Genomic DNA, 12,660 nt, shown 5'->3' with positions numbered 1-12,660 from the left:
GTTACCGACTAATATAAAAGAACTAATGCCGAAAATACCCCTTTTCCGTTCAATTTATTTCCAATTGATTAAGTGAATGGCGATGCGTGTTGTTTCAATAGCAGGCATACCGAAGGAACAATTACATAAAATAATATTTCTCGTATTTTGATTCCTATTGTATGCAAAGTTACATGTATTATATTACAGCTATTGAGCAATATGAGGGAAATTCATATCAACACTGAAAGTTTTGCAGTTTCGCGATATACAAATCGTCAGACGCAGATAATATCTAGTTTCTCCAATATTGAGAAATTGTAGTAACGAGTGAAAATAAAACATTTATCTTGCCCCAATTAACAAGAACGTGCCAATATTTTTTCTAATTTATGGCGAAGGCGCCGAATCAACTTTCCAAAATGCAGATGAAGGGGCCAATAAGGGAGACAATACTGAAGACGTCATTTGTGCACCCTGTATTAACGAGAGAGCACTCGGCTGTTACGTCATCGATGTTTTGGAAAAAATCACGTTTACATATTTTAGTTTATGTTTCGATTTTTTCTCTTTTTTTAATTTTGAGAAAAGCTCCACACAAACAAAAATGACTCAGAAACGTGGATTTTCCAAACCAGAATCAACGGAAACGCACCACACCGGCAGCTAATAGAGTTCTCGAGATAACAAAATCTTTTTCGAAATTTTTGGAAAATTCGCGAAATAAGACGATATCTGGAGGAAATTTTAAATCAAAAACACGTGTGGGCCGTTAAGAGTACGGTAAAGATGGTGATACTTTCGCACTGTACGTGCAAACTCATTGGGACATCTCATATTTTGTCAAACAAACGCAATGTAACTCATATGAGCAATGACGACAATTGGTTATTTTTGTTGGAGTTCACTGTTAAAAGTGAAAGAACTCTTTGCTAATCCGCCGACCTTGCTTGAGGCATCGAATTGGAGCATTACGAGATATGGCTGTAGAGAGGGCGAGAGAAAGAAACCGAGAATGAAAGTTACATAACGATAGGAGACCTACTTTTAAAGAATAATACAGATACGTATGGAATGTGAGCATTTATTGACTTTCTTGCATTAGAAGAGAAAAATATTGTAAGTAAACATTTAAATAACTCATTAAAAAAAAAAAATTAATCGAACCGAACTTGCAATCTCATCGAAAATAACTTTTTTCTTTTTTTTTCGTAGGGGAAAGGTGATGACCGTGATGTTCCATGCCGTTGTTTGCTAAATGTTTACATGAAATGACTTATAAAAACTTTTTACCCGTGTTCCATGAAACCAAAGTAACATTTTATAATGATGAGTTTGACGTCAATATAATATTCGATGAAGGAAATAAATTAATGAGAGTTTTGTTAATAAGCGAAAAATGCGTTAATGAATGTAATTGTTGCCCGTGAATCGGGAACGCAATAACTCAATCGTATGAAAAACAAGGGTCTCGTACATGACCCGAGGTCGAAAAGCATTTTTTCCTGCTAAGCACAAATATTAACAAAAGCATTTGTTATGAATTATTTGCGCTGCTCGTTTTTTACAAAGTTGCATAAAATACACTCAGTTTCATATGAAATGTAGCACCCTGTAGTTTTCCAACGGGATAATGCAAGGCCCCATACTGCGAACGTAACTCGGAAGTTCCTGGAACGAGTGCTATTGGAAACGTCACCTTGGCCCGCGCGGTCACCCGATCTATCACCTATTGAACATCATTAGGACACCATCTTGAGGTAGCATGAAGTGAAATATTCCGGGAGGATACCGATCGTTTTTTGCAAAGGTGTACAGAGGAAAGTACATACATACATGCTCGCATTACTGAACAACCCAATGTCACTCATTATTAATAATTCAATTAATAAAGGTCATTTTTTTTTTTAAATAAAACTCTGATCATTTGACACTCTATTATGAAGCCTTGTTTCACCAAAATTATAAGATTTAATTATTATTATTACTGGGAAACATGTTTCATATGAATGTGACTGGAGTTAACTCTGAAAATTCAATTTTAGTGATGGAGCACTGCAAATTAGCATTTTTCCAGTTATTTGACCATATTGAAAATACACTTTTCTCTCGAGAGCACGAGAAAATACACTGGGCGTTTGAAAATCAAATTCATAATAAAAGTAACATCTTCGGTAGTTATTCAGTTTAAGCGCATTATGCTGTACGTGGTTCTACCACGGATCGAGATTACTAAGCGGAATACCGCGTGAGCGTTAAAAAGTTGCTCGCATTTTTTGTCCTTATTATACAGAGAGTTTTACACATTTTATCGAAAAATATATATTTTTCGTAGTGCCATTTTTCTTTTTTCCATTTTCTGGCGAAAGGCTGCACTGTTGTGTACGAGGAAGGCAATGTATTCGAAAGTAAAAAAATCCAGAACCGTCTTCAAAAAATTTTGTAGGTTTTTCCAGACCAAATAAATCGCCCTGTATACGAATTTTCGAAAAAGAGATGTGCGCATTTTCTAAAGGTTATATGAAGTAATTGTCATATCCAGGCAACAAATTCGCTGCTGCACTTTTGGATTTATCTACCATCTTGCGTTTTCTTCCCGATTGCAGCATTTGATTTTGGAATATAATGCATTCAAGATAAGGATGATAGGTATATACAAATTTCCAAAATTACAGCATTTTCGTAAACTTCATTTTTTTTTATAAAGAAATAAAAATGTGACAAATTCGTTGCTCGCCTATTAACTCTTCTAACCTTTAGCAAATGTGCACGGCGATTTTGTTGGGCTGGAAAAAGACGATTAAATTGTTTGAAGACGGTCCTGGATTTTTTTAACCCTGAGCACATTATCTCATCCATACACAACAGCGCACTTTCGCCAGAAGATTCAAAGAAGCAAACTGACATTACGCAAAAAAACACTTTTCGACAAAATATTTAGAACCCCTTGTATAACAACGATGAAAAACACGAGCAACTTTTTGATTTTCGTTCGATATTCGTCTTAGCAATTTGGTTCCATGGCAGAAGTATGCGTATTTCCTCACGACTCGCCCTGTTTTACACTGAAAAATTTTCTTCCAAACTTTTATTTAAAATTTTTTAAAGTTATATTTTTTTATAGATTTGGCAACACTGAAATTTCCTTTTAAATATTTTATTAGCGCACACCGAAAATCGCTCTCGACTGGATTATCCCCATTACATAGCGATTAAAATTTTGTATCTATTTAATAACTGGAATATTTTCGACATTAAAATAAAATCGGATAACGCCCATCGCATGTTTAAATTTGCAATAACAATATGCCAAAATTTACTATTTTTTTCTCAAAATTTCTATCAATTTCTTTGATTCATGGCATCGTTAAAATGATCTCCTTTGTTGACCTTCTCTTTTCCCTTTGACCTCTGTTTCTTCAGCATTACGACTGTTTTTGGCAAATTTAAAGCGTCTAGAATCGAGTAAATTACCATAAAAAGTGTTGCTTTTTGCAATTTCGAGTAGATTGCAATTATTGAATGAAATACAGTGTTGCGCTAGAAACAAAAGAACCGTACTTTGTCGTGAAACTTTTGATTGATCCTGTATACTAAATTTTTCATTAGGGATATGACATGGAAAGAGCCCCACAAAGTTCGTCTTTAACGTAAGTTTTTTTTTTTGGGTTATTGATGTTGTCTTTGCATTGGGGCCAATAAATCACACACGTACCACATACATCCTGCTTTAGACATTATCAATTGATTTTTTGTGTGCAATGAGTGTTTCACCCTCGTACCCTACCTAAGAACTTAAAAGTTTGATCAATAAGCAATTAATGAAAATTCGCGCTTCACTCGTTTGATCAAAATGTTGATTTTAACTAGAAATTGTGAGGCAAATAAATTAGAAAATATTATAGTGACCCTAGAGAACAATGTAAGGAACTTAATACAAAAGTACGATTTCGGTCCACTTCTGGCCGACGTCCCGGGCCTTGGAGAATCTCATCGGAGCAAATTGCGGTAGGTATTTTATTAATTTTAAACAAATCAATGAAGTTTTTAATAATCGTTTCAGGAGTCAGATCGACAATTCGTTACGCCTTAACATTCAGGACATCACTAAGCGAATAAAACTGAAACTCGATTTTCTGAAGGGCAAAGAAACTGGCGAAATCAAAGGTACATAATGATAACTTGATTCTGCCGATTGAACGATACCTTGCAGAAATAACAAGGTGCTACGGTAAATTACAGATTTTGACGCATTTAAGCGAGAAATGATTGGTATACAAGAAGATATACTTAATTTAAAAATAACAACTAAGGACGGACTACAAAGACTCGAAAACTTGGAAAATGATTTGCTGGACGAACTGGATCTATATTACAATGGAAAGGTTGCAGAGTGGGGAGTGAACCTTAATATGGGTATATTCGAATTTATACAGCCAAAAATAAAAAGAGGGAGCTCTAGGCAGTGCAAAGTAAGTATATTGCTAAAACTCCTAGTCACAGTTAACATGACGTTATCAGTAAAAAGAAAACAGTCATAAAACAATTAAATAAGAATTTATGTTCAATAAATAGAAAAAAACTGCAGTGGTGTATCGAGGAATTTTTCCTTTTTCAGATTAGTTTTTTTTGGTTCATTTTTCTTGAAACGGGTCATCAGACACACTGTCGTAACAGTAGTTTTACACCGCTTAAGTTACATTAAACTACTGGTTTTTGCAACATGTAAGTAATACAACAGTAATACATGTAATTTGACTAACAGCTGCCAATGTGCTTAATGCGCTGCAGCACAATGACGTAACTTTACGACTTAGCCACGGGGCACTCGGTCAGATTTCAACCCTTCTCACCGTACAACTTAAGTAAAAACTCGATCTCATATTTGATAGTTCTACTGCTAACTTTTATAGATAATTCATGTCAACCTGTAATAACTTCTATAGACTTAACTTACAGCGTGTCAATTTGAAAATTACCAATCTCGATATTTTCGTCTTTATAGAAAATACGTAAATATGAAAAAACACATCGATTTTGTTAAGGGAGGTATTTCTTAAGTCGGTTTCCTATTAAATTTCATATGTCTTCTAATGAGATGGAAAGAACCACTAATATCTTAATCGAGAAGGGGGGTTGAGTTATACCTCATATATGAAAGGTTTTCGATTACCTTTCAAATTACCTGATTTTTTTTGTATTGAGGGGTTTTAGGGAAATCATCCCAAACAAGCTTAGGTATCAACAATATTGTAGAAAAATTGTTCGTTAATGTTGCAAGTGGTCAAAATGCTGTCCATTATTTTGTAAACCGTAATAAAGTTGGTTTCCAAACTCCACTCTAACATTCATAAAAACATCTACTGGATGTATAATCCTTTGCCCATTCCTTTGAAATCTTGAGGCTGGGTATTATAAACAAAAATACATGATTATTTTGGTTTTATTTTTTTTATATTTATAAATGCATTTACTTAAATATTCTACTTGTAGAAAACCCAGTAAGAATGAGACTGTTTGATTAAAAAAGAGCGATGTAATTCTTGAGTTTTTTTAGTTAATATTTATCATTATTACATATGTTATTTCGCAAATTAAAAACTAGTGAGCGTTTTACAAGATCTTCTTGATTTTCAACAAGTCGGAGTTCCACTTCAGAATTTTATTCCGTTAGAACGTGGTTACACGACAGATTTCCAGGCAAATGGATTGGTCGCAGAAGATCTACTAAGTGGCCACCGCGGTTTGCAAATTTAACAGTTCTGGACTTTTTTTTCTGGAAATATTTTGAATCTATTGTTTACAAAACCCAGTCTCAAGATTTGAAAGGATTGAAGAGAATTAGAGCTGCGTGCAGGAAAATTTAAGTGGAAGCTTGTGAGAATGATAGAGTGAAATTTGAAACCAGAATTTATTATTGCTTAGAAGATAATGGACAAAATTTTTAACGCTTAAAACATTAATAATTTTTTTTTCTACAATACAGTTTATACCTAATCTTGTTTACGGTTTGGACGTGCCTATTCAAAAACCCTACAATGAAAAAAAAAGGTACATTTGAAAAGGACACTGAAATACCTTTCAAATGGGATATAATTCAACCCCTTTTCTCATTTAAGATTTTAATGATCGTTTCCAAGCCTGCTGGAGGGTACATGTAGTTTAATTTAAAACCAACTGGAAGAATGTCCCCTTTGAAAGTAAAATCGATGTGTTTTTTCATGTTTGCATAATTTCTAAAGAACCAAAATATCGAGGCTGATTGGTTTTCAAATTGTCACGTTATAAATTCTTCCAATGTAACGTAATTTTCATGTGCTGTAGGAAGCCCGAGAGTTCTTTGAATTTGTCCATGGAAATGGAGGACATGAAAATGGCTGGCGCCAAGAGGACCACCTGTTGTTTTTAAAACTTAGAAGAAAGTATGGCAGTCAAATTGATGATTTAGCTTTGCATTTACATGAAACGCTACCTGGTAAGGTACCCTTTCTGTTCTCAGACAGTAAGATGCTTATTCTTCCTGAAGTTTATTACTAGAGAAGTTTTTTTCACTTGCTACAACTTTTCATTCACTAATTTTACATTTTACTTTAAAGATATATCCGTGGAGGATATAAAATGTCACGAACGCTGGTACCAACAATACTCCCGTTTATATATGAAAAAGGAACAGGCGATTAATCAGTGGAAGCAGGAAAAAAGCGTAATCAATGTAGACAAAAGGCTGGAAAAGTCTCGCAAAGAGAGTGAATGCAAGTCAACAAACGATGCGGCAAACGCTCTAGAGTTGAAACATAAAATCACTAAATGGAAGGTGGGTTTCCTGATACCTGAGCCACGAGAGAGGACGATCACGTGACGGAAATCAGCTAACAAATGTGATTCAAAAAATGCTGCAAACAGAGAGCAGAACAACAACTGTCATATGGACGTCAAAAACCAAAGAGGAAAGACTCACACACGTTGAAACATAACCGGAAGTTGTTTCAATTAATTTTTATTCCGGTTGTCACGTGATGGCCATATCTCTTGAACCAGAGCTTAAATTATCTCTTTTTGATTGTTGCAAAACTTTACCGATATTAACGCACTATTAGATGGAAAAAGAAGAAAAATTCTTGTTGGATCAAGAGCAAGAAAAACAACGAGCGCTGGAGAAAATCGAGAAGGAACGCGCAAAAAAACAGAACCAAAATGACATTCGCAGAATTGTTAATGAATGGAGGCGATCCAAAGTGATACTGGAGCAAAATCAGAGGCACCAGCAGCATGTTGACGAGCAGCTCAAACAGAAGAGAAAGTACGCACTTTATCCATTCTTTACACACGCAATAAGAGGAGAAGTACAATATCCTGGTTATTTAAAATTGGCCATAATTGCTCCGTAATTTGCCGGCCAAACAATCGGACAATAAAACACATTTTTTTACCGGACATTTTGCAACCCTACTTGTAGTTAAAATTTACCGCGCAAGTTAATAATTGGGATCTTAGGGCAGCAATCGCGAACAGAATGCTAAAACACTTTCGTTCCATGGACGAAGTACACATCTCTAAGATGCGACAAATCCATCAAAAGATAAAGGCGGAGCCAACAAAAAGAGCCCCATTAGGACCTTGTGCCACCAAAGACCCAGGAAGGCTTATGCAACCAACCATTCAATGGACCCACCGGGTGAACGCTCCACACGAATCTAATAATAATAGTGTACAGTGGTCCATTTTTGTCATGCCAAAGTTGTAAGTGAACTCAACAGCATTTCTTGCAATATTAATGAATGAAATAACTATTTTAGGGGAATTCCGGACTGGAGGAAGAGGGTAACGTAACTCTCACTAAAATAATTTTTACGACGTGTATAAAATGTTAAAACGTAACAATTATTTTATTTGGAGATTTATATACACAATAATTTGTTTTCTCAATTGTATTAAGGCTATTTCCAAGCTATATCACAAAATATACTATTACAGTATTCTTATTATATGTTTATACAACTTAGTATGTAGAGGGCGTCTCACAATTAATACTAATTGTAGACACTCAAATAAAAAACGGAAGATTTCCTATATGAAAATCGATACTATGCTTATCCCGATAAACTCAATAGGGATAAAGTTGAAGTGGATTGGAAAAAAATGGATTAAAATAAACGCCGATATAAACGTTTAGTAAGATTATCAAGCAGATTTTCGTAAAAATCGCTTAACATCTATTTTTAGTTAAATACGTAACATTATAACTAGGCTACCCTGTATACAATGGCACATCATTCCAGTTTCTGACCTGCGATAGCTTTGCAGAGAAGTCGATACAAGATCGTTAGATCACAGCGAAAAGCGAGTATATTTCATTGGAAAGATCGAACGAATCAGTCCCGTTAATCGTTTACTATATTTATTTGCCGTTTCAACTTATCAAAAATCGACCATTGAAATCAATTATTGCTCCCTGTATAAAGAACAATGACACAGAGAGTAGCCGAATTCGACATATTGCGAATGAGGTCACAGTTTTAACAAACAATTTTGGTTATTATGTACTAAATTCTTATGTTAAAGTTTGACATTATGGAGTTAGAAACTCGGCAAATCCGAACTAAAATATGACTTTTCTTAGATATACGGGGTGTCTCTAAAGATCTGTACAAAATTCTTCCACAGATTTCTGAACAGAAAACATGACAATTTAACTCAATTTACCTTAGTCCAAAAGTATAGTTTTAAAAACATAAGACGACGAAATAAAAATAAAAAAGGAAGAAAATGAATAACTCAATTTGTAACGGTACTATTTAAATAAAATGACACATCGGGGAATTTTTACGGGCCAGAAATCAGAATCCATTTACATTTTCGATGCATATTTTAAAAAACGCCGTCAGCACTAGTTAATCTCTGTTTAAAAGAGCACAATTTTTGTAACATTTGGTATAAAATTTATTCATTACTAAATTTGTATTTTCTGACATGTTTTATAAAAAAAAATATCTTCATACAAGCTCTACGGACATTCGTAGCGGCAAATTTAAAGTTCGCAGCATGTCATGAAATATAACTTTAAAGTACAGTAAAATAAATAAGAAAAAATTGGTACAGTCAAGTAAAAACGTGAATATTTAAAAAAATAAGAATTGAAAATTAATTGATTATGTTTCTTTTTGGTTTCAACTGTACGAATAAATATGCACTTTAAAGTTATTTTTTATAACATGGAGTGAACTTTAAATTTCAAATATCTCGAAAAGGAATATCCGTAGGGGTTTTTACGAAGATACTTTTTCTCATAAAACATGTCGGAAAATACAAATTTAGTCATGAATAAATTTTTTACCTGGTGATAAAAAATGTATGCCCCTTTAAAGAAAATTCGCCTATTGCTGAGACCGTCCTCTACAATGTATATAAAAAATATAAACGAGTCTGATTTTTCGTGCCTAAAAATCTCCGATACGACATTTTGTTCAGATACTATTACAAAGTAATTAATTTTTTTCGCTTTTTTATTTTTATTTTGACATCCTGTATTTTGAAAACTGTCCATTTTTGGATTAAGGTAAATTGAATTAAGTCGTCATGTTTTCGACGAAGATATCTATGGGAGAATTTTTGTACAGATCATTTAGAGACCCTCTGTATAACCCCACTAATATGTCAAATTCGGTTACCGTCTTTATAATATCTATAAAAGCAAAATAATTTACTTGTAAAAGTAATTTTTAATCAGTAGAAATAGTGACCATTCCAATGATTATATGCTATTTCCAAAGACAATTTACTGATTAATAGTCAGTCTTATGCAATAAAAAAAAACACTCTAGTTTATTATTCTGAGTTGGACCATGGTTGCAATCACTAACATTGGAAACTTTAGTATCTTACCTTGATCTAGGAATAGGATCGTCACAAAGTAACTATCATCATAAAACTGTCTACAAATACAAATCCGCATCTGTATCAATTTTTTTCATTAAAAGTACGGTAATTCCTCGATATTTAGTACGCATGTTGTTCAGGTGCAAAGTACTTGGCTTGGACATGACCAAATAATACAAATCTAAGAATCAGTCTGGGCAGTGTTGACTAAAGGGCGGTCTGCAGTGGCCATGGACGTATTGTCAAATTGCCTCAAGTGAATCTGTTTGAAAATTCTACCTAAATTTTGATTTAACCAACTGAGTAACAACCAAAGCTATAAAAACCAATTATTATGTTGTAGCTGTGTAAATAACGCTGCCGAATTTTATGTATTGTGAACAAGATTATTGCGTCAAAAGCATTTACATAAAGCTTAATATTTGCTAGAATTTTAAGTCAAAATAAAAATGAGTAGAACACCAAAAATAATCGGTAAACTAAAATAATATAAATAATATAATAATAAGATAAATAAGGGGGTTTGAGCCTTTTATTTTTCTTTGATGTTTTGAAGACAAGACTTTTTTTTTGAAAATGAATACAAAAATGAAAATTAACAGTTAATTAAAATGTATAGAAGGCGAATGGATAAAATGTGTGAATCACTTTAAAATTTGCTTACCAACAAATGCAAATTTACTTCTGCACTTCTACTTAAATAGGGGAAGTAGCCTCCAGTTTTTAAATGACCCAGCTTTGCTTGAGGGTAACACTTGTACAGTTCCTCTCTTACCGTTAAGCTTAACGGGGCTCTGTCAAACACGTCTATAATGGTAACAGGCAAATTGATTAATTTGTGTGCTTCCACATAGCCGCGAATACAGTTTAGTGTTAATCGACTGGCAAGTTCATTTTGACTGAGACTATCGAGCTAAAAAAACTATCAAAGCTCAATGCTCAGTTTTTCATATGAAACAATTTATACCCTTTCCACCATAAAATCTACTGCTCTGACCATATCTTGATCTTTAGCAGGTTCAGGTTCAAAGTTTGACAAGAGCATTTTCTTTAATACCAATGCGGGTAACATCCAGTATACTGTGGCAGTTTCATGCCCTTTAAAAATACTTGTGTCTGAGAAACTGTTGCACAAAATCAACGATGCTACCCTTGGGCTGGAAATTGTGTATTCGGCAAATTTTTGTGCTAAATATCCACCCAGAGAAGCTCCAAAAATGTGGGCCTTTGTTACAGATAGGTAATCCAAGAGCTTTCGAAAACCTTCACACCTAAATAGTATCATAAATTATCTTTAATTTTCTACCATGTGAGGGAACTTTATTTTGCCATTAATGACTCTGACTTTTTGGTTTCTGGACTTGTGAAGAGTAAAAAAAAACTGGAGGACATTAAACACACCCATGACATTGTAACAATCTCCTTGCTTAAATAGCTCTGATGATAAATACACAAATTTACCATTCATTTATAGACCAATAACTGGGAGCTTCGGCTAGCACAACTCTTATTCCCCTAGCAGATAGTGCCAAGGCTTGCCTGAAAAAAATATCTGCAGTTCCAGAAACTGGGGGAAGACATACCAGGGGGCATTTAATGCTCTTGGGACCAGAATCGTAAATCTGCCAAGCCTGTAATTTTAAAGATGATTTAACAAGACTATGAATGAGATACGCGACTTACTTGGTACATACCTTTGAGTCATCTGGGTCTACTACAATCTTTCTCAAAGGAATGCTACTCCTGAAACTGAGATATTCGCCCGACTGAGACCATTCACTTATGTTGCTCATGTTCCAAGAAGAACTTAGCTGCAAATTTTGGCTTTTTGAAATATGTATACAAATGCGTGTATTTCTTAAATGTATTTGTTACTCTTAAATTATTTAATTAACAATAACAATATTTATTTTCTTCTTCGTTTGAACATGAATACATGACATACGTTGTTGACGAGGTGTTAATGTCAAATAAAAGTCAAAATAAGTACACGCTTTGCAAAATGTAGCAACGTCGCATATGGAGCGCTCTACACTAGTTGTTGCATGATAAATAACAATATAATGAATACAAATTGAATCTACAGAAAAAAATTCCGACTAAAATTAAGCAAATTTCATCACAATTCAACTTCATTTTGATTCTAATTCGATTTTCACGGTTCTAAATCATTTTTATTCATATAGTTGTTATGTTGCTATTTTCAATTTAAGAGTTCGAAAACCTCTGCCGATTTTATAATTGCAACCTGTAATCGCGAATTCCTGGGTATTTGACGCTCAATTAGTATAGTATAAAATAGAGCTATTTGCTTTATATAATTTAGTCAAACTGCTTATTTTTTTCTAATTTTTGAGGAAGAGGTGGTAAATGCACTTTAAAACCGACTTAAGTCCACATGTGGTTCTTCAAATTTGATATTCGTTTGAAAGCTACAGAGAATGATTATTGACGCAATAGCGTGTAGATTCATTTACTTACATTGGTTTATCGCCGATCTAACCATGGACTAGATATTCATGTTCAGACCAGCCTGATATGCAATCTTAGGGAGGTTGTTTCTAGCAAAAAAAGTCTTTTTAACTATAGCCGAGGCTTATTGGTGTGGAATAATTATATACGGGGTAGAAAACAACATTGAAAAGAAAAAGTAATGGACGTGAATAATGAGAGAAAGCGGGCAAAAGCATCTTCAGTGGCGAGTGATTTGTAAAAAACGTTGAAATAGATTGGAAGGTGATGCTAGAGATTAAAATAATAAAATAAGTTCTTATGAGCATACCCTAAAAATAGTTTCTTAAAGGG

At 33.9% G+C, this 12,660-nt stretch overlaps 2 protein-coding genes across 4 annotated transcripts; one reads left to right on the top strand and one right to left on the bottom strand.

The window, feature by feature from the left end:
* The first annotated feature begins 3,291 nt into the window (after positions 1–3,291).
* Positions 3,292–7,922, top strand: LOC136342903 (coiled-coil domain-containing protein 112-like). The gene is made up of 8 exons (XM_066289160.1): positions 3,292–3,987; positions 4,043–4,146; positions 4,222–4,451; positions 6,304–6,454; positions 6,576–6,793; positions 7,077–7,279; positions 7,474–7,719; positions 7,776–7,922. The coding sequence occupies exons 1-8, from the start codon at positions 3,833–3,835 to the stop codon at positions 7,807–7,809; spliced, it is 1,341 nt and encodes a 446-aa protein (XP_066145257.1). The 5' UTR covers positions 3,292–3,832; the 3' UTR covers positions 7,810–7,922.
* On the bottom strand, positions 7,840–11,798 carry LOC136342904 (maspardin-like). Of its 3 annotated transcripts, none has more exons than XM_066289164.1 (5): positions 11,539–11,798; positions 11,317–11,486; positions 10,823–11,126; positions 10,520–10,768; positions 7,840–10,117 (listed from the first exon to the last, which is right to left on the bottom strand). In XM_066289164.1, the coding sequence occupies exons 1-5, from the start codon at positions 11,545–11,547 to the stop codon at positions 10,037–10,039; spliced, it is 813 nt and encodes a 270-aa protein (XP_066145261.1). In that variant the 5' UTR covers positions 11,548–11,798; the 3' UTR covers positions 7,840–10,036. The 3 variants fall into 3 exon arrangements, with proteins under 3 accessions (XP_066145261.1, XP_066145260.1, XP_066145258.1); XM_066289163.1 differs by having other exon boundaries at positions 7,840–10,134; positions 11,550–11,798; XM_066289161.1 differs by having other exon boundaries at positions 11,550–11,798.
* Between the last annotated feature and the right edge of the window lie 862 nt (positions 11,799–12,660).

This window comes from Euwallacea fornicatus, chromosome 13 (genome assembly GCF_040115645.1).
Source record: "Euwallacea fornicatus isolate EFF26 chromosome 13, ASM4011564v1, whole genome shotgun sequence".
NCBI classification, from domain to species: Eukaryota; Metazoa; Arthropoda; class Insecta; order Coleoptera; family Curculionidae; genus Euwallacea; species Euwallacea fornicatus.
The sequence above is the reverse complement of the archived record's forward strand: the minus strand, read 5'-3'. Positions and strand labels throughout refer to the sequence as shown.